Source organism: Populus euphratica, unplaced genomic scaffold (assembly GCF_000495115.2).
Source record: "Populus euphratica unplaced genomic scaffold, PopEup_1.0 scaffold293.1, whole genome shotgun sequence".
Classification (NCBI taxonomy): Eukaryota; Viridiplantae; Streptophyta; class Magnoliopsida; order Malpighiales; family Salicaceae; genus Populus; species Populus euphratica.
This window is the reverse complement of record NW_011500074.1, coordinates 56,787-77,918: the sequence shown is the minus strand read 5'-3', so window position 1 is coordinate 77,918 and position 21,132 is coordinate 56,787. Positions and strand designations below refer to the sequence as shown.

Genomic DNA, 21,132 nt, shown 5'->3' with positions numbered 1-21,132 from the left:
TAGAAATTGGAACTAATACGTCTTCAGCACGTTTTTGCCAACGCAAACCGTATACATGAAATCCATCTCCAAGTTCGATGATGCCAAATGACGATTTTATTTTATTTTATGATTTGGCTTAAAATTAATACTTCAAAAAATAATTGAACTCCTTGCTACAAAAGTAATGACCATAAAGAGAGAGGGCACAAAATATAAATGAAAATGTTAGCATACCCTTAAAAACCTACAATATTATTTGAAAAAAAAAAATTGAATAATAATTGAAATATAAAGCTATTTTTTCATATAGCATTTAAATTTAAATATAAAAAAATAAAACAAAACAAAAGGGCCATGCCTACCTCCATGAAAAGGGTTGAATGCATGAGGGCTTACGAGGCTAGGCTTACATGGTTGGTCCTCTATTATCTTTCTTTTAAGGATCAGACAATATGTATTTCGCCATTTCTTTTATTCTTTTTGGAAAAAAATGGGTATCGATGACGCGTTGCCTACAAGTCCAGTTTTGACCACCTAGAGTTAGTGAAAAAATTAGACCAAGATGTTTTTGGGTTTAAAAACCCATTTTTAACTTGTTCTACCTCAAAAACACATAATAAACATTCTTAACAACTCAATAAACTAATCTCTCAACTCTTAAAACACTTTGAAATTTTCCATAAATACAAAATTAAATAAAAAACAATTCTCTATATACCATGATCTACCTTTTCTTACAATTTGAATGTCCAAAAACACTTCAATGAAAATCCTCTAATCGAATGAAACACGTTAACATCAATGTATTTTATCACTCAAATATGACCAATTGATGACTTTTTCTATCCTTCACCGTTATCCAATGAGTTTCTATCACCTTTATCAAAATCATTATTTGAAATGTTAAGAAAATAAAATTTTAAATCAACATTAAAATTGAAAACACTACAATGATTGTAAAAGAACAAAAAGGAAAGTTGTTTGACGAAACAATAATTTTTTGTGTGAATTTGAGATCAACCCTTAAATTTCTCCCTATTTTATACTTTGATCCTTTTTATGTTGAATTTTGTCTTTCTTGAACAAATTGGTTATAAAAGGCTACAAATGAAACAAAAAGTTTGATGATATTTTTTTTTCAAGAAAACAAACTTTGTAATTCACACAATGCAAGATTGGCCCAAAGATTTCTCTTTGTTTTACACTTTCATCCTTTCTAATTGAAATTTGTCTTTCTCGAAAAAAATTTAACAAATTGATCATAAAAAGCTGCAATTGAAAAGAAAAGATTGAAGGACTACATTTGAAAAAAAAATTTAGAGTTATTGTGGAGTCATGTAGTGAAAAGCCTAGGCTTTTTAGTATATTTTGTAATTATAATTGTAATATTTCCTTTAAGAAAATAAGTATAATAAGGTTGAAATGTTTTGTAAAAAATCATTAGATTGAAAATAAGAGAACTCCATGTCTTGACTTGCTTGATAAAAAAAATCAAGTTTCTTATCTTGATATAAAGAAGTTGAAATGTTTTGTCAAGAATCATTAGGGTGAAAATAAGAGCATTTCATGTCTTGACTTGCTTGATAAAAAAAATAAGTTTTTTTACCTGTAATAAAAAATTGTAGCACAACAATAATTAGTTTTTGTGGAGGACTTTCCAAGCTCATTAATTTTGTCAAGGATCGATGATTTTTTTCATAGTTGTTATATTCGATTTAAGAATTTACTCAAAAAAGAATTTGAATCATCAAGTTATTGAGTTAACTCATGAGTCATCAGTTCAACCTGAATCAATTACATTTTATCATTTATTTCCTTTATGATTCACTCAAGTAGGTTTATATCATGTTTGACTTGGTTTATCGGATTATTAAAAATTCAGTTGAGTAGAATGAGTTTTGTTAAGTCAATATTCTATCAAATTCAACTTAGAACTTGGTTGTGGTTAAGATCCAAGTTTTAAATTTTCTAGGCCCTTCTTACTTAGTCAAGTTTAACAATAATGGTTTATGTCCCATATATAGATAGAATAATTCTAATATGAATGTCTGATAATAAATAAATGAGCATACTTATATTTGTTGTCCAAAAAATTACTAGAAAACTAGATAAGTGAGCATATTTATTTAGTTTAGTTTATAATCATGTAATATAGTAAGAATATAGTAAACTTGCAATCATACAAAAGCTAGCATGCATGCTATATATAAACTTGCATGAAAGATTAAAACACAATCTTAATATATATACTAAACAAGTATAGAGTTTATATATAAACAAAACTAATTTAGGATACTTGTTGAAATTCTTCAAATATAACTAATCTAAAATTCTTATTGTTATTAAGAATTAATTTTTTTTCTAAAGATTTTACTACTTTATACTTGTGCAATAGACTTTTTTCGATAAGTATCTTCGAATTCCAACAATAACGCCTTGTTTGGATGAACTCCTAAATAAAGTTCAATAAACCAAGAAAATATTACAATCTCTATATTAGAAATGATCCTAAGCTCTATACTAGAAAAACAATTAGGAGAAAAATAAGATTTTACAATAGAGGAGTAAAAATGGGAAAATAGGGTAGACTAAAAATTTCTTAAGTAATAATGTCCAAAACAATGTAAAAAAACCACCTAGAAATACTTTTCTTCAACTATGTTTTATAAAGAATTTTAGAAATTAAATTGATAGAATTCTCTCTACTGAAAACTTTAATCAACCTCTATAAAATAAGAATTAAACATAATAGTTTTTATTTTTTATTGTAAAGAGTTACAAAAACTATATAAAAAAAATTTAAGTTATATAAAGTAGTCAGTTCTAGAAAAAATTGAGGAAGTTGATTATATTTATTCCATGGGTTCAATTAAATAATAAGTTGAAAAAAAATAATTTTTCTATTCAAATATAAATTGATAAGAAATAATTTTTTATATTCCAAAAAATTATTTTACAATAAACCTAAACATGAGCACTAACATGAATGAGTGTCCTTTGACTTCTAAAAGGATGAATGCTATATAAATCTAATTTTAATTTTCCACTTTCCCATTAAATAAACCATTAGAAAAGTTTCTTTCTTTCCTATATAAGATATAAAATTTTATAAAGTTTTGAATTTTTTTTCTAAACATGTTAATTAAAATTTTTTTAGATTAATTTTTTATTTATCTATTATTTCCTATATAAGATATAAACTTTTATAAAATTTTGAATTTTTTTCTAAACATGTTAATTAAAAAAAATTTAGATTAATTTTTTATTTATCTATTATTTATTTAATTCATGCTCTACATTAAAAAACTTATACTAAAGATTAAATTTCAACAAATTTTTAACTCGAAAAATAAATGAACTTCACTTATAATTTAATCTCACGTATATTCATTAACTATATCTTAAACTAATTTTCCAACAATATTTATATATCATATGTCTAATCATAATGGTTTAATTAAAACACAACCATTTTCTTTTCTTTGGCAGTATCATTCTCTCTCTGCATATGCCATTTGAATATTAATTTGATAGTAAGTTAAATCATCCTTATAACTGCTTCCATACACTCTAAATGTTATTTCTGATCATAGCTACTTGCTTGGAACTGACTTTTACGGGAGGAAGGCAATTTCAAAGTTTTTTTTTTTGAAAATATATTTTTAATATCAAAACATAATTTAAAACAAAATAAATTCATTTTTTATTGAAAAAAACCCCACAGCCTAGCCACGGAAACAAACATCAACTTATAAGGAAACAATAGCAACAAGCACTAATGCAAGATAACTACATATGAACCTGGTCTGTGCACATGGCTCAACAACGCAAGACAACTGTTAAAGCCAAGAAAATAAAAATTCACCGTGAATTAAATGCAACCTGGAGGTGAGCTTAACATGTAGATAAATTCAAGAAACAAGATAGAAAATACAGAATTTTAAAGTTTAATTAATTATGTTTCCTATTATCGATTTGTTCTATAATTTTAAAGTTTGTTATTTTCACAACTCGTAAAATCAGTTGAAATATAAGCAAGTTATCCCAAATATTTATATTAATAAAATAAAAAAAAGAATGAAAATACTGATGAAACGAAAATATGAGGTAGACAAAATTGATGATCCTGAAGTTCCAATAAATATAAATGAACAAATTGCAGTACTTGATGCAGTACTTGAAGTCGATTCAATGGCAATTCAACTGGAATGGAAGAACATTCGGACTCTAAACTAATAACCCTATACTTGTGACCTTTCTCAATAGCTAAAGCTGCCACTGGCGCCTTGTGCCCTGGCCTTCTGACAATGTAGCTCACAATAGAGATCATGCAATAAAACTGAATGAATGTCATGGTAATAGAGGACTATCACCATAACAATAGAGGCAACAAACATGGGTATTGGACCGAAAAACCAAAGGAGCATGTTAAGAGCAAAGTAAAGAGCTCTGAGCCCGAAAAAGGAAAGTTCACCTCCTTTCTTAACCGCAAACTCAATTTTCTTCGCTGCCCTTTTCTTGTCTGGGGAGCTCATTAAATAATTTGCATGAACCAAATTCTTTGCTGCTTGAACAAAACAAGAAAAAGCAATAAGAAAAGCGACGAGGAGGCATACGTTCTTGATGAAAATGGTGAATGGCCTTGTGTCACCGTAAATTCTCTTGCTTTCAAAGATATTATTATTAGAACTACTTCCAAGCCAAGTTCCAATAAGAGAACTGAGAGTCAAAGAGACGGTGGCTAAGTAAGTCGCTATGTTCGTGTCGCTCGAAATCACATTTACAGCTCTGTTAATATCACTTTCAGCACCCTGCACACACCAAAGAACAATAAGAAATAAACTAATTTGGTCTAAGGAAAGTAGGGAAACAAGAGGGAGAGACTCTGACCTGCAGAACTCTTTGAACCCAAAGTTTCTTGTCCTCGTTCTCTAGGTCAAAGATAGTAGTGCCAGGATGTTTGCGGTATCTGTAAAGAAGGAACAGATGATAGGCAAACATGATCAGAAGCCCACTGGGAACTAAGACCAAATCAAGGTACTCCTTATGGAAATCTATGCTTAGCATTCTTAGTTTGAATTTCTGTACCACTCCATTTAAATACAAGTTTAAATTTAAAGATCCATCCAGCTTTTATTGATGTTGTTTCATATGAGAACGTGCAATCTTTTATTTCCCACTCACATGGCCAAGTAGACAGATCATTAGCGTCACGAGTTGGAGAATGCTTAAAGAAATGCTATTTGTTGAAGAGTAACTGCCAAGAGGATATCCAATATGCCTTGGAGTCTTGGACAATTAAACCAGCATCCAAGAAAATGGATTAAGCTACTCTTTCTTGTTTTTCTAATTATCTTCTAATAAAATAGAATCTAAGCCATAATTTTTAATTAGTCATCTACATCTGTTTCTTATCATTTATCTCTAAGTTTATGGTGGTCAACTTCCCTCCCTCATCTATACTGGACATAGTTTCTCTCCATCGTTTCTTCGGTATCTTTAATTAATCTTTGTTTTTCCAGTCATGCAGAAGTTGTCGGAATAATTCATCTAGGCATTGATAAGAATATTTTCAGTTTTCTTTCTTTCACGGATGACTGATGTAAGCGAGTTAGCTGTGATGGAGTCACGTATTTTTGGTAAGTCATAAGCAGCAACGAATTTTGTTAATTTTAACTCATTCCTCTTGCAATTCTGTGACTTTTAAGATAAGGAAACTACGGTAATTTGATTAAGAAGTAGGTATTTCTGTAGACACGCAAAATCAAAAGTTCCCATTGTCTTAAGCTAGACAAGATGATGAGACAAAACATTAACCGAATAAGAAAATAAAAGCTGTTTAGCCACTGCTTTCCGGTTTATGTGACAATAATTGAGAATGAGACAGTAACACATAGCCTTATCAAAGTTATCTTGGATGCCTTATTGTATCGTGCTGTAAATATTAAGTAGGAACCCAGAGATATAAAGGTCCTAGGCCACAGAGATCATGGCATTTCAGAGCTAAAATTACACAAACTAGAACACATTCATGTAGAAAAGGAGAAAATAACATCCCGAGTTCGATACTACTACTCAAGGATACACCTCAAAAATAGAATTTAACCCAGAAGTGGCTGTGATTTTGTAGTGACTAAAGCCAGCCTCCAGGAAGAGTTTCTTCCATTCTATCTCATTTCTTCCCCTTCCGTTGCATAAGAGCATCATTTCCATGTCAACAAAGAGCCTTGTTTTGGTCAGTTCCTGTTCATCTTTCTGGTCGTTAATCACCATTTCTATGAGCACAAGTTTTCCTCCATCATCTTTGCTTGGGATTGCTTCTCTGCATCGCTTCAATATCATTATGCAGTCCTCATCACTCCAGTTAAGCAAAACAGACTGCAAAGAGTTCAATTTCAAGAAGAAAACTGAAGAGATGAGAACGGTTTTAATTTCCCCACTTGTCCTTCAAAGATTTTATACCATAATAATATTTTCAAACTTCAATACTCTCAATTAATGTTCATTGATCAAATTAAGAACCAAATAATGACATTGAAAAAATTGGCATTTATTATACCTTGATGATAATTGCATCTGCAGAAGGGATGGACTTGAACATGTCACCTCCAACAAATTTCAAGTTTTCACTTTCTGGTAGGTTGGCAACAACTTGTGGGAGGTCCAAGACTGTGCATTTCATATGAGGGTATGCATCAGCTATGCTCCTAGCAAGAGTTCCAGTGCCACCCCCTACATCAACCAGTGAATCCACTGACTCGAAAATTTCCTTATGCTCTTTAACAACCAAACTCACCAGTTTGGAATCACTAGCCATTCCTTCATTCAAGTTGTTGATAAATTTGAAGTTTCTCTTCCCATATTCCCCAAAGCTCATTCCATGGTAAGTTTCAAATGGTGTGCGCTCCTTCCCTTGGATCCACTCGCCTAGAGAAAACCATGGATTCATCAACACAGGATCTAGCATTGTGAGAACAACTGGGGACAGGCTGGTGGGGCTATCTTTGAGCAGGAGCTTAGAAGAAGAAGTGAGAACATAACCTTCTTCGACTTCTTCTTGGTTATCATGGATTTTGATTGTATCAAAGATACCGGAATGCACCAGTACGCGCATAAGGCGCTGCAGGAAATTTGCTCTTGATTCAGGAAAATTTAGGGCTGAAACCAACTGTTGAAGGGTAATGGGCTGGTTATTTTTTTGGATCAAATCAGGTATGCCAAGCTGAACAGCACATTTTAGTGACATGGATTCTATGAAGTAGTAGATATGTTTATAAAGGTGACATTGAGCCTTAAATAGCTCACTGACTCCATGTCCTTGATCTACATCCATCTTTGTTTGCAGGTCTCTACCTTATTTGCTCTCAAAACATTCTGACGCGGTTGGTTCTTATAATGCAGTCTTGGGCACTCTTGCACTGTGCATCACGTGGATGATAGGCTAACGAGGAAATTTCATTGTGTCAGAAACCACCACTTGAACAATTAAGACCGCTAAACGAACTTGACAGTTGGATATTGCTAGGTAGTTTAAAAAAATAGGCGTAGAAAAAGGAAAAAGTAGAATACAAAGGGTAGGTTGAGCTTAAGAAATGGCTCTTGACTGACCAGATCAAAGACTGAAATCATGGAGTTAATTTCTTGTTCCCTTGATCTAGTATTTTTATCATTCTAAATATATAAAGGATGTTTAATAAAATCTTCTCAGGAAGAATCACTTGTGATAGACGTAACAAGACCACAATCTTATAGTTCCCGTATAAAACGTGTTTTGCAAAGTCCACAATTTAGGCTTCAATAAAACAGGTTTTATTTGATAACTTGGCTTCAATCAAGACGCAAGCAAGAATAAAAAACAAGGAATAATCATTCAACAAGCCATGTTTTTTACCGACTTCCGTGTTACTAGTTATACATGAAGAATTGGTTGAGAACGTTTCTTTATTCAAATACTGGAGTTTCCATGATCTTGTTGATTTCTTAGAGCTGCAGGATTTGACTGCAAACGTTACTTGTAGCGTGGGGCTTGTGGTGTGGAGTCTCATTTCCCATTGATGATGATATCTTCTGAGATGCAACAAAGGATTAGTCCTGGACCAAGTAACCAAAAATTACAGATGTTCGGTGGAAAATATATTCAGGGTTGCACTAGGTTGACTAGCATTGAGTTGAGTCCCAAAATTCCGATGAGGTTTTGTATTATGAGGATAATTCTTTGTAATCTCCAAGTAGGAAACTGGTCTGTGCACTCAGTTTCGTTGCAGATCTAAAAAGAAACTTGAATTTCACTCATTTCACCACCCCGTTAAGTCTAATGTTCATCTACTCATTGTTGCATCACCTCTTCGAACTTTCATGATTAAGTTCAAGGCCATTGGATGAGAGGTCTATTTTGTTCTCTTTAGCCATAACCAGATCAGGACTAAAGACAGAAATCTTTAGCTAACTGTGTTTTTAATGGTAAAAGTTTCTGTTGTGGGGTTGGTCAAAATACAATAAAGAGAAGCAATGGACACAATGCTGGCCTTTTCCTCTGACATAACAGCATCTTAATATTTGTGACATACGGGACTGCTAAATACAAGTATATTTTTCTATAAACGACAATATATTTATTTAAAAAAATCAAGGTGGTGCAACTGATAATAGTTATAATAATAATAATAATAATAATAATATAACAATAAAGATAGTTGTGATACGTTCATGATAATGATGAAGGAGATGGTAAACTGATTGTGTTGTTAATTAAAAAAAAAATAGTGATAAAGTGATTATTGTTGTGGAGATGGTTAGGTGGTTGTGGAGTGATTATAGTGGTGTAGGAGGATGAGGTGTGGTGATATGGCTGTGATGGGAGAGGAGATGGTGGTTAGGTGATCATTATAATAACAAAAAAAATAAAAGAGATGTAGTGTTGGTGAGATAGAGGTAATGGTTGAATTAATTTTATGATATTATAAGTGAATTATTATTTATAAAATATTATATAAATTTTATAAATTGAAAACATTTTTTAATAAATAAATCAAATTTAAATATTAATTGCAACATTGATCAATTTTTCACTAAAATATTTTACTTCAGTAAAAATTTTAAAAATATTTTCCAATAAAATATTTTTACACTGAATTCCTCCGCTATTCATTAACAGGACACTGTTAATGCTTAAATCATTTCCCTTGTAGTTTTAGGTTGGTCATTATAATTTAATGCCAGAGTCATACATAATTCTTAACACCATGAACAAGCCTTGCAAGCTCGAGTTTGAGTGATTCGATTAATCTTTCAATTAATGCTTAATAAATCAACATAGAAGGTTGGTGCTTGGACTAGTGCCATCACAACAACTTCTCAAGCAGGATACATAAATTTATTCAGCAATCATACTAGCTATATAGTTTACAATACATAGTTTCTTCGGCCTAAGGATAAACTTCAATTAGGGACCTTAGACCAAATAAGGATGTAATCTTGTAGTGACTGAAACCAGCCTCCAAGAACAGCCTTTCCCATTCTTCGACACTTCTCTCTTTTCCAGCAGCCACAACCATCATCAGCATGTCAAAGAGGAGCTTCGTTTCGGTTAATTCATGCTCATCTTTCTTCTTATTTATCACCACGTCTACGATAATCACCTTTCCTCCCTTTTCTTTGCTTGAAATAGCTTCTTTGCATTTCTTCAGTATCTTCACACAATCCTCATCACTCCAACCGTGAAAAATTAACTGCCAAAAATTGATTCAGCATAATGAGCCGACTGAGAACGTTGGATACATTTAAATGTTTATGCAATATAATAAACATGATCCAATAATCAAATTCATAGATGGAAGAGTAGTGTTTGAGTGTAGAGAGCAGCATATACCTTAAGTAAGACGGCATCTGCAGAAGGGATATGCTGAAACATATCTCCTCCAACATATTTCAAGTTCTCAGTGCCTTCCAAGTTGGCAATGACTTGTGGAGTCTCAAGTACTGTGCACTTCATATGAGGGAATGTCTCGGATATGATCCTGGCAAGTGATCCAGTACCTCCTCCTACATCAACCATTGAATCCAACCCCTCAAAAATTGGCTTACAGTCTCTAATAACCAAGTTCATCATCTGAGAATCACAGGCCATTGCTGCATTAAAAAGGCAATTGAGTTCAGGATTTTGGTTATTGTATTCCCAAAACGCCATTCCATATGCCTGCTGAAATGCAGTTGGCTCACTCCCTCGAAACCAATCTCCCAAGGAATGCCATGGTGTCACAAATGCTGGATTAATCAATGACATAAACGGTGACAAGCAATTGGTGTTATCTTTGACAAGTAGCTGGGAAGGTGGTGTTAGAACATAAGCTTCTTCTTCCCCTTCTCCTTGACCATTAGCAGCTCTTGTGGTGGCAAAGAAGCCTGAGTGCACCAACATGCGCATGAGCCGGTATATGCAACTAGTTTTGTTTGGTGGAATGTGAAGTGCTGAAACCAATTCAGGGAGAGTGATGGGGCTGCCATGGTTGTGGATTATGTCTGGTATGCCCAGCTGAGCTGCACACACTAGTGACATGGAATTTAAGTAATTGAACATTTGGCCATACAAATGAGTTTGAGCTTGAAACAACTCAGTTTCTTTCTGCTCTTGAATGGGATCAATAACATCGCAAATCCCTTCACTCCTAACAAATGTGTCTTGCACCATTATGCCTTCGAGGTGGAAGAATTCTCCTTTCCTCTGTATGGTGGTAAGAATCTTGATAGCAACGGGAAATCTCACCCTATTTAAGGTGATCAGCTAGCCCACATCATTTACTTGACTATACGTATGAAGTTGAAAAAACTAGCTAGAGTCAATAACTTGGTCACCTACACAGGATGAACCTACACTGAAAGAATGTCCATGTCATTGGATATAATAGTGAGTCTTCGTTCCTACATGATCAGATTTTGAATCACAAGTCAAGAGAAACTAAAATTATAAAGAACAAAGAATTACAACCAAAGACCTTTGAAAAATGAAATGTCTCAAAGCATGCATACACAGGCAACTTTGATGCTTGTGTCATGACTCATGACTTCAAATGTGTCGTCGTTGTAACTTTCAAACAGGGAACCTAGCTCTTCCATTCCTGTCCTTTTCAACTGTAGTTGCTTGGGACCTGCTTGGTAGCTTGCAAAACAACCTTATGATGGTCGTGCTTCAACAGAACATCTGACCACATTGAAGTCATAATTAATGTCAATCAAGATGATTTATCAGATATAATTTATATTATATTTTAATATATTTTCTTAAGTAAGAATTTTTCATGTATAAGCTAATATTTAAAATTGATTTTGAATGTCTATGTCTCCACCGATTGATATTTCAATTTATATTATTTTCTATTGATATATGAAATATATAACATACTCCTGTCATTTGTTGGAGCCATTTCTTACTTGTTGATAAAAAAAAATTAATATCAATCAATAAACCATTTCTTACTCAAACTTGCCACTGCATATTTTATCAAATTCATGTCTGACTATTTATGCACACTTTCATACACAAGCGTGTCCATGTCTCCACCGACTGATTTCGGGTCTTTTCCTGCATGGTTTTAGGGCCAGCTTGACCGTTGTTGCTTTCTTGAATCCCAGTTCTTTCGTAAGAATACCTTTCCGAAACATGCGAGCGAAAAAAAGAAAAAAACTTTGAAAATATATGCTTCTACGATGTGATGGGTGCATGGCTTTCCTATCGAGCGTGTACTTTGAATTTGTCTTACTTCCTCCGTTTGTAAAACAAGGACTCAAGCAAAATTTATTTATAAAAAATATTATGTTCCTTTTCTATTGAGGAAGACTCTTGCATTTAATTTAATCAAGCAAATTACAGAAGCACTGAATATTCAAATGGGACAATTCAAGTAGTTAAGACTTGAACGTTAGGTTATTAATTTTCTGTGGTCTAAGGTACATTGCTCTCTCTTTTCTTCTCTTTCTTTTTATTTACCTAAAGAATTTAAAGAAACACTAGTCACTATGCATAGATTGTGTGTTTTCGCTTTCTCTTTAGCATTATTCTACTCTTAAACAGGTTTGTGTGATAGATTAGTGGTTCATTATTAGTAATTAATAGAAAAAGGGCTAATAAAGTGGTGACCAGAAGCTAACTTAGACCACGTGTGAGCAAGGAAATGAGGCCTCATGTCGCCAACTTGATGTCGGCGTAGAATATTATAGGCCTGAGCAGTGAGTTATGGATTTGTCATTTGTAGGCTTTGCAGACTCGTTCGTTTCTAAACTAAGCACTAAATGAATAGGCTGATGAAAAAAGTTCATAAGTTTTTATTTTTTTAGATTAACGTGGGTATATAGGTCAGCTTGCGCGCATCACTATTAATTTTACGGGCTCTGAAGTTAACGACCATGTAAGCCTTTAGTGGCCATCATATGAGCAACCAAGAACTCGAACCTAAGACCACAGAGGAAGCAAACCCCTTAATCCCAAAAGTAGTAACCAATTGAGTTGTAGAAGACCCTCAAATTAGGTTTTTAATTTTATAAGAGTAGTAACCAATTGACTTGTAGAAAACCCTCAAATTAGGTTTTTAATTTTATAAGTTATGAACTTATGAAAAAAGTTCATAAGTTTTTAATTTTATAAGAAGGGTAGTAACCAATTGAGTTGTAGAAAACCCTCAAATTAGGTTAGATGGTGTTATTTGAGTTAATTTTGTTGTTTTTTATCTTGGATTTTTAATTTATTTTAGATTTTGTGTTATCTTTCATATTTAATTTGAAAATATGATTTTCTTACTCTGTAAATATCTTTTCTTTCATTAAAGAGATGGAGTACATAAAAAAAAAATTAAACATTGATGGTTAACAATAACTTGATCACTTAAACAACTGTGATAAGAATATGAGTTTGCATAAACAAAATGAATTGTAGGGATATTGTTATAATTATTACTTTTAAAATTGTTTTTTATTTTTAATAAAAAAAAAGGAAAGGAAAGGAATAAAAGGGATGCTCATTGAATTCTCAATGTCTCTATATGGGTTTCTATGTCTTTAATAAAAATATCCATCCCTCAAACATATTCCTGCACAATGTTTTAACATAAAGCTTTCTCCACTTTTTAAATAATATATATGTTACTATATATTGCATTATTTTTTCCTATATATGTTATTTCTTATCCTACATTTACTATATTAAATATTAGACAATCCTTTATTTCATAAAAAAACTTGTTTTTTAAATAAGTGTTCACTTGATCAGGGTTAAACTTAGTTATTTCATTAGTTTAAAATTACAACCATAAAAGACTGAATCCAAAAGTTGTCATGATTTCATCAATATCAACTTTTTTTTATAGATGCTTTACTAAAAACACGTACAATTCATAATTACTATTTCTTTATAATCATTGATTTTACTAAAATATGGCTATTTAGACAACAGTCATTTAAAAAAAAATTACATTGAGATATAAAAAAAAGAAAACAAAAAAAAATAAATTTTTGGTTTGTTTAAAAACTTAATATCATTTGTATTGATTAAAAGATCATATCCTAAATATACAAATTGAATCTTGAATGCATGAATTGGTAATTATAGAACTTCAACCAATAAAAAAAAATAATGAAAAAATAAACTAAAACATGAATCAAGATTTACAGTACTTTCTTGAAAGATAATATTATTGTGGACTAGCTATATATTCCAAGTTGTGCAAAACAAAAAAACTGTCAAGCCTTTTTTTTAAATTTTTAATAATTAACACAGATGATTAATATAATATATCATCCAAGCACTTAGGAAAATATCCACTAAATCTCCATCAAAATAGAATTCTCATTCAAATATTCCAAACAAAATTGCAATGAATGAAATAATGATCAGTGTTCTTAATAGCTATACCATAAAAGTTACAAGTTGCTTGAGTTTCCTGCACTAAACATTGATGAAGTAAGAAACTCTTTATATTGAGTTTATTCTGAATAACTCGCTAAATGAAGCATTGGATGGGGTTTTTCAGGGACAATTCTTCAACCAAACATTTGTTTGAAAGTAAAGATCTCCTCCATTTATAGTTGATTCGATCAAAACTAGCTAAATGAAGCATTGGATGGGGTTTTTTAGGGACAATTCTTCAACCAATCATTTGTTTGAAAGTAAAGATCCCCTCCATTTATAGTTGATTCGATCAAAACACAGCAAATCTTCAATGAAAAGCTGCCATCAATGTTGGTTGTCTATATCTTCTTGTCATGACCGCTATTACCTCACAACAGCTAAAGCTAGGAGAGAATTGTTTTTGCTCTGTAACTTGTTTCTTTGGGATCATCGGGTATCAAAGCATACAGTCCTTTCTTTTACCTCAAACAATTGGATGTTCTTTGTTGTTAGTTAGTTAATGAGGTTGAAACAAGTTTCCATCTTGATGTAAGATTCCTCCTGCTTCTTCTTGTGCACCTTGTTCTTCCCCTCCTCTTTTGGTTGGTGTTTTTTTTAGTTAATGATTTATGAGTTTCCCATCAGTCTAAGATCTTGATTCCTGTCTAATTTCTGTTACAGGTTTGTCCATTGCCTTTAGCATCATGTGGCTTTGTTACTATTTTTTTAAGGAATGCCTTTTCCCTTTTCTTCTTACAACCTATTTCCCCTATTGTCTGCTTTTACTGACCCACCACCCTTTTGCATTTTCTTCTTTATTTCCAGCTCGTTCTTCTTTACAATATGGTTTTGCTCTTTGTTTTGTTTTTGGTTGCTTCTGTATTGACTTTTTCTAATTATATTTGCATTACCTACTCTCTTTTTCAAATGCTCCTTGCTTTGCAGCCATTCGTACAGGGCTGTATGGGTTTAGGTTTACACATATGGTCTCCTTCTCCATGATTGTGGCCTGGTCTAAGGTTTCTGCAGCCTCTAAAACTCTTTTTTCCTTCCTCCGAATGTGCTGAGCTTTCTCTGTGTTTCCATAGGTATTTTGTTGACTTTTTTGTCGTCTATTTTTAGATGATCTTGACTTTGTCTTTGTTTTTTTTTTTTTTGAACTCTCTCCATTGCTGATTACTATTTGCCGTTGTTTATTTTAGAATCACAGGTGTTGTCTTTTATGGTCAGCTGATTTTATCATTTGTTTTTTTATTCTTATTTTTTCCTCATTCATTAATCTAGGAAAAGTCAACATCTCAGGAAAAAAAAAAAGAAGAGGAACTCTCCTTGTGGATACAAGCAGGCCCATTGGGGCATTATAATATGTGGGCTAAAAATCTTCTTTTCATTTTCAGTGCGAAAGCCCAATTCTTCTTTAACAACCCAATAAAAAAAAAAAACAAGTGTAGAAACTTTCCTTTAGCCAGGAACTCTCCTTGTCGTCCCAAACTCCGTACCTGGGAAACCAGTTCGATCTCTGAAGCTAGATTTCATTTCATTTGAATTATCTTTTCATTTAATGCAATCGAATCATTCAAAGGATGGATTGTTGTATTTTTCTTGGATTTTCTTATATATTTTTTAGTTTTTTCTGTTAATGAATAAATAATTTACGGGTCTCTATTTCTTTAGTGTCAATCCATTTCTTTGTTAATCATATTCTTCGAACTGCTTAAAAGCATTTAGATCTGCATTTGTTAATTAAAACCCGTTAATTCGAGTAACATTTGCTTTCAGTTTTGAGTCTGTTTAAGATTTGAATTGCCTTTCATTTTCGATTTCGTTTCCGGGTTTTTATCAAATTGGTTATTTACGATGATTATATTATTTAAGAAAAAATTAGTGACGTAATTTGATCATTGCTGAAAGCTCCATATAAAGAAAGTGAAGTATAGATCAGTTTAGTATACATTTTGCTGATTTAACTTTGTTGTATTAATGTAGGTTGAGTTATAGTTATTGTTTGTAACATGTCATCAGCGCAAGACCCGTTTTATATTGTGAAAGAGGAGATTCAAGAATCTGTAAGTTTTTCTTGTTTTATGATTTTGAGGTTGATGGCTTGTTTTGTTAGGTCCATGAGTGTCTGAATTCGATATTCCGTTTGTTGTTGTGATTGTTTGGGGTTTACATTTATAATGAGACTAAGTCTGTTGTCGTAATATTTTTGGGGCTCCCCTATGTTAGATTGACAAGTTGCAATCTTCTTTTCACCAATGGGAACGGATTTCTTGTGATATGGGAGACCAAGTGCATCTTACAAAGGAGCTGTTTGCTGCTTGTGAGAGCATTGAGTGGCAGGTATTATAATTCATAGTTTTATACTCAGAGATGTTTCTGTTGAAGATTTTAGTGATTTCCTCCCCTGTTTAATTTGCGGTGTAGAGAGTTTGGCTAGATGAGTTTGGCAAGAATCATGAGCTAAGACACTTATTTCTCTGATTGTTCCTTGTACCTACTGAAGAATTTCATTAACAATAAAATAAATTCCCAATAAAAAAATTGATCATTAATCTTCCAAGCAGCTAAGTTAGCTATGTGTTTTGCACGAGTTTTTGTATTTAGTTGAATACGATTTCTGTATGCAAGTGATGAAGCTTTCTTCTTGATAGGAAGGTGGATGAATTGGACAAAGCAATTTCTGTTGCAGGTAGAGATCCTTCTTGGTATGGCATTGATGAAGCAGAACTTGAAAAACGGAGGAGATGGACCAGCACTGCTCGCAATCAGGTACCATGTCAATAGCAGGTTTCTTTTTCAGGATATCACTTTATTATAACTGAAAGGTTTCGGCAATGTGAATGTATTCCCCATTTTTATTTGTAAAAATGTCTATGACAAACTTTCTCCCAGCATCGTGATTATCTTAATAACTGAATTGTTTATCTTATTCATGTCATTTAGGTTTTGTAATGAATATATTTAGGTTTTCTAATGAATATTTCGAAGTGTAATAGATAGTAAGCTGTAAGCTTTAATTTTTCATTTATGTGTTCCCCAATGGATTGTGTTGCTTCATTAGGTGGGCAATGTGAAGAAAGCAGTAGTAGCCGGAAGAGAGGTGAATATTAGCGGAGCTGCTAGCGTGAGTGGGATGCGCAGAGAATTAATGAGGATGCCTAATTCTCAACAGGCTGACAAATCCAACCAGTATACTCAAGATAATGATGATTTTATACAATCAGAATCAGATAGACAAGTGCTTCTTATAAAGTAAAGTGTTTCAACTCCCTACCTTATTCTTTGAGATGAATTTGTTGTGAGTGTGCAATGCTTCAATAGATGTCTACACATACAGATATTTCCTTATATGAGTTATTTTTTATATTTGGATATTTGTGTATTCAATCTAATGGCGAGTAGTGGTAGTTCCTGTAATGCAATATTTTCCTTCATTAAGTTAGGGGGTGCTTCCACAGCTAGAGCCTAGAGTAGACAATTTATTTAGTTAGCTGCAGCATGGTTGAAAGTATTAGGGTTGGATTGGTTTAGCTTAACTTCAGGATACGTCTTTGAGATTTTCATATAGTGTTTAATCATTCTTTGCTCATTTTTCCTTTGTGTTGTATGGTGGGTGCAGGCAACAGGATGAGGAGTTGGATGAGCTCAGTATAACCATCGGGAGATTTGGAGGTGTTGGCCTTACCATACATGAAGAGCTCCTTGCACAGGTTAGGATCTTGTAGGTTGATGTTCCTTGCATTTATTTGACCCCAACCCCTCTGCCAGAAGCTTGCACAAGGGTTGTATTAACTTTGAAACTGACTAGTCTAGTCGAGTTTGATATTGCTTAATATTGGGACTTAATCTGTCCCTGTTGCTTCAGGAAAAGATCATAGATGATTTGGGTATGGAAATGGACAGCACATCGAATCGACTTGATTTTGTTCAGGTGATTTTCTTTCAGTGGCTATGTATCAAATACTACTTCTCTACTCTTTTAAATGATATGATATCACCATTTCTTTTTCTTTTTCTTTTTCTTTCTTTTTTTCACTTGCAGAAAAAAGTAGCCATGGTCATGAAGAAGGCCAGTGCAAAGGGGCAACTTATGATGATATTGTTTTTAGTAGTTTTGTTCATCATCTTATTTGTTCTGGTCTTTCTGACCTAATCTATGGAAAAACCAATCTAAAAATGTCCGTACATAAGATACAGATGTCATCTATGGGAGCAAGCATAAGGGTGACAGAGGTACACATAAGAAGATGGGGACCTGAACTGCTATCATAAACTAAGAAACTGAGGTGTTGGGAGTTTTTAACCGCTTTAGACTTGTTGGGATTTGGTTTTGAGCAATTCTGAGTTATAAATTACATATATGACAGTTTCATATAATTCTCACCTTCATTGCTTGTGATTTTTGTTCTGATGGTCTCTGTTAGAAACTTTGCCTGCATGAGGTTAGATTTTTCTAATTTCGCCTGTAATTTTGATCATTTCTTCTATTTCGCATCCCCTTATCTTAATATCTATTATTTTTACTCATTCTTATTTTACATATCTATATTTCCTCTCTTTTCTAAATATTTTGGACAAAATCTGTTTCTGACTTGATTTTTGGTGTCTTCAAACACTTTCCATTTTTTGATCCGTGCTAATGACTCAATTATACAACTAAACCAAAAATAGGTAAGAGTAAGTTAATCCACTTAAATCAAGAACATTGAAAATTACAAGAGACGTATACAATTTTTTGAACTTCGAATTATTTTTTTTATTTCTTGAGATTCTTATTTTTCCCTAAAAAAATAATTGCTAGGACTTTTATTTTGATTTTGTTCGAAAACATGTTAAGGATTTAATTTTTTAGCAATTTTGATAGTTTTATTTCTTATCATTTTAAAAAATTATATTCTTCTCTACAAAATTGTTTTTAAATTTCTTAAACACTTTCAGAAATTTTAATGGATGAGATTTTTTTAATTCTTTAAATATCTCCAAAAGTTTAAGTTTTTTTAAAAAAAATCTTTTAAATTTCTAAATTGTTTTCAAGAATCTATCTAGTATTGTTGAAATATTGTCGAAATATTTTTAAAAAGAGATTTGATTTTAAAAAAAATATTCATATAATATTTTTTAAATCTTTTATTTTCTTATAATATATATATATATATATATATATATATATATTGTAAAACGTGTCAAAATATAAACAATAATGAACTTACAATTTAATTTTATTGGATGAATTGATTAAATTATACAAATACAAGATCAATTTCAGCCAAATCTTTTTTAGATGAGCTGTTGTTGGTGCATTCATTTTACAAAATTGAGCAACAACCTAAAAAAACTTATTTAAGACAGTGATAACTCTAAAAATAAAAAATAAAATAAAAAAATTTTTCTTTTCTTGTGAATTTGAACCCTTGAATTCAAGGTTGCTTCGATAATACCATTTTGAGCTACTCTTCTAGCTATTCAGTCATTTGCCTTCGGAAAGCAAAGTTACTTACAATGACAATATTAGTTTTTATTATAAAAATGTAAATATTTTGTGAGCCTTAATATTAATCCTTAATTATAAATATTATTTCTAAATATTCATTTGTTGTTTGAATTTGAATTTTTCATGTTTATGTTGATATGTATGTTAAATTTATGCTTATGTATTTTTTTTAACGCCTTTCTTTGATGATGCAAATGACTTTGTGCAAGATAAATGAAATTCCACATAAAATCATTTAATGCGAGTGGTGGTCTTTGAATGCATTTCTATGAATCAAATATTGAATAAGCTTACATCTATTAATTGTGTATTATTTTTCGGGTCCCATGCATGCATTTCCAAAGTAAAGATCGGCCTTGTTATCATGACTAAGTTTCAAATCAATGTCTTAGGTTATAAATAATTTTTTCATGTTGATAACAAACACAAATATATCAATACATAGATAAACTATTAGCTTCATAGGATATTAGGCATCTTTAATATTATTCAAAACAAATACAAAACAACTTAATTTTTGATAGGATATATAAAGTAATGATTATCTTTTTTATTATATAACAAGCCTTTCATCTAAAATATCTCAAAAATTAGTTAAGATTTTCTAGTTCACATCAAATTAGGTAACAATTTCTTATTATACTTTTATAAATTTTACATTTCTTTATTATTTGATTGAAATTTTAAAGGAGAGAAGTCCGTGTGCAATTTATTAGGGTTAGAATTCATTGAATGTTGTGAAAAGTGGATCAATTGTCGATCAATTGTCACTACTAAAAAGGAGACTAATTAGTATTGGATGTCAGCATCTTAATAATTTAGATGTAATTTTAGTAACAAATTAGTAACGGATTATATGTATATTAATTTTTTAATATTAGCAATGGCTTTAACAATGAAAATTCAGATACTAAAAAATAAATTAATATATTAAGAATTAGCAATGGCAAATCCATTGTTAATATGATTATTAATAAAAAAAGGATTAAATTTTGACTTTTATATAAAAAAAAAAAATCACGTGTTAATTATATATTGGTCAGCTTGAAAACAAAAGAGAACCACACTCAGGCAAAATTTCTTCATTCTTTGGAAGAACCTATATGTCCTTTTCTATACTGCTCCAAAAATCTAATTAACCCATATCTCCCTTTCCATTCCTTCTCCAAAAACCAAACCCCTATGTCCCTTTCAATTCCTTCTCTAGAAATCTATCTCTGTCATATGTTATTTTCCACAAACATAATTTGTCATTTTCTTGACTTCTTCTCTAATTAATTTGCGCTTCCAAAAATTCCATCTTATAGGGAACAAACATGATATGAAAAATTAAAATAGAATAATTTAGAGAGATTATGTTAGGCATTTAGTGAGAATATATATTATTTTATTAACTAATTTGCTAGAATAATTTTGAAGATCTATCACAAATTATTTGTTAAATATGGCTGTCATTACATACTAATGTTTCTAATTTTTAATGTAATGTTCTTGATTTTCATGGTTATGTGATGATTCCATTGTTGTTTGGTTAAGTAGTGAGACTTTTTACAAGGTTTTTTTTGTTGGGTGTATGTATGTTGTTTTTCAGAGGAGAAATATAGGTAATGTGTCATAGGAAGGAAGACAGAGTTTGTGCATAATCCTTGGTAAAAACTATGACAATCGGCTTCCCAACAAAGCTTCCCAACTTCTTCCATACAAAATTTGAAATGTTTACTTTTGCATGCCAAACTTCTTCTATACAATTAGCTGAGAGAGAGAGAGAGAGAGAGAGAGA

General features: G+C 31.7%; 4 protein-coding genes across 5 annotated transcripts; 1 reads left to right on the top strand and 3 right to left on the bottom strand.

Moving 5' to 3' along the window:
- Window positions 1-4,076: 4,076 nt before the first annotated feature.
- On the bottom strand, window positions 4,077-5,096 carry LOC105108566 (spastin, putative (Protein of unknown function, DUF599)). The gene is made up of 2 exons (XM_011002914.1): window positions 4,873-5,096; window positions 4,077-4,793 (listed from the first exon to the last, which is right to left on the bottom strand). The coding sequence occupies exons 1-2, from the start codon at window positions 5,047-5,049 to the stop codon at window positions 4,242-4,244; spliced, it is 729 nt and encodes a 242-aa protein (XP_011001216.1). The 5' UTR covers window positions 5,050-5,096; the 3' UTR covers window positions 4,077-4,241.
- A 650-nt stretch (window positions 5,097-5,746) lies between these two features.
- On the bottom strand, window positions 5,747-7,606 carry LOC105108565 (trans-resveratrol di-O-methyltransferase-like). The gene is made up of 2 exons (XM_011002913.1): window positions 6,542-7,606; window positions 5,747-6,360 (listed from the first exon to the last, which is right to left on the bottom strand). Exons 1-2 carry the CDS (start codon window positions 7,313-7,315, stop codon window positions 6,058-6,060), a joined length of 1,077 nt encoding a protein of 358 aa, XP_011001215.1. The 5' UTR covers window positions 7,316-7,606; the 3' UTR covers window positions 5,747-6,057.
- Window positions 7,607-9,281: 1,675 nt separating this feature from the next.
- On the bottom strand, window positions 9,282-10,710 carry LOC105108564 (trans-resveratrol di-O-methyltransferase-like). Its single transcript, XM_011002912.1, has 2 exons — window positions 9,851-10,710; window positions 9,282-9,710 (listed from the first exon to the last, which is right to left on the bottom strand). Exons 1-2 carry the CDS (start codon window positions 10,667-10,669, stop codon window positions 9,408-9,410), a joined length of 1,122 nt encoding a protein of 373 aa, XP_011001214.1. The 5' UTR covers window positions 10,670-10,710; the 3' UTR covers window positions 9,282-9,407.
- Window positions 10,711-15,282: 4,572 nt separating this feature from the next.
- On the top strand, window positions 15,283-18,346 carry LOC105108563 (syntaxin-61-like). Of its 2 annotated transcripts, none has more exons than XM_011002909.1 (8): window positions 15,283-15,382; window positions 15,845-15,924; window positions 16,088-16,201; window positions 16,517-16,630; window positions 16,923-17,113; window positions 17,481-17,571; window positions 17,727-17,792; window positions 17,904-18,346. In XM_011002909.1, the coding sequence occupies exons 2-8, from the start codon at window positions 15,871-15,873 to the stop codon at window positions 18,012-18,014; spliced, it is 741 nt and encodes a 246-aa protein (XP_011001211.1). In that variant the 5' UTR covers window positions 15,283-15,382; window positions 15,845-15,870; the 3' UTR covers window positions 18,015-18,346. The 2 variants fall into 2 exon arrangements, with proteins under 2 accessions (XP_011001211.1, XP_011001213.1); XM_011002911.1 differs by having other exon boundaries at window positions 15,306-15,368.
- Window positions 18,347-21,132: the final 2,786 nt, after the last annotated feature.

Bases quoted from the DNA above. Each gene is read 5' to 3' on its own strand.
- LOC105108566 (XM_011002914.1), bottom strand. From the start codon at position 5,049: ATGCTAAGCATAGATTTCCATAAGGAGTACCTTGATTTGGTCTTAGTT. The intron at 4,794-4,872 runs GTCAGAGTCTCT...TGGTGTGTGCAG, and splicing joins GGGTTCAAAGAGTTCTGCAG to GGTGCTGAAAGTGATATTAA.
- LOC105108565 (XM_011002913.1), bottom strand. From the start codon at position 7,315: ATGGATGTAGATCAAGGACATGGAGTCAGTGAGCTATTTAAGGCTCAA. The intron at 6,361-6,541 runs GTATAATAAATG...AACTCTTTGCAG, and splicing joins CAGATGCAATTATCATCAAG to TCTGTTTTGCTTAACTGGAG.
- LOC105108564 (XM_011002912.1), bottom strand. From the start codon at position 10,669: ATGGTGCAAGACACATTTGTTAGGAGTGAAGGGATTTGCGATGTTATT. The intron at 9,711-9,850 runs GTATATGCTGCT...AATTTTTGGCAG, and splicing joins CAGATGCCGTCTTACTTAAG to TTAATTTTTCACGGTTGGAG.
- LOC105108563 (XM_011002909.1), top strand. From the start codon at position 15,871: ATGTCATCAGCGCAAGACCCGTTTTATATTGTGAAAGAGGAGATTCAA. The intron at 16,202-16,516 runs GTATTATAATTC...CTTGATAGGAAG, and splicing joins GTGAGAGCATTGAGTGGCAG to GTGGATGAATTGGACAAAGC. The intron at 17,114-17,480 runs GTAAAGTGTTTC...TGGTGGGTGCAG, and splicing joins AGACAAGTGCTTCTTATAAA to GCAACAGGATGAGGAGTTGG.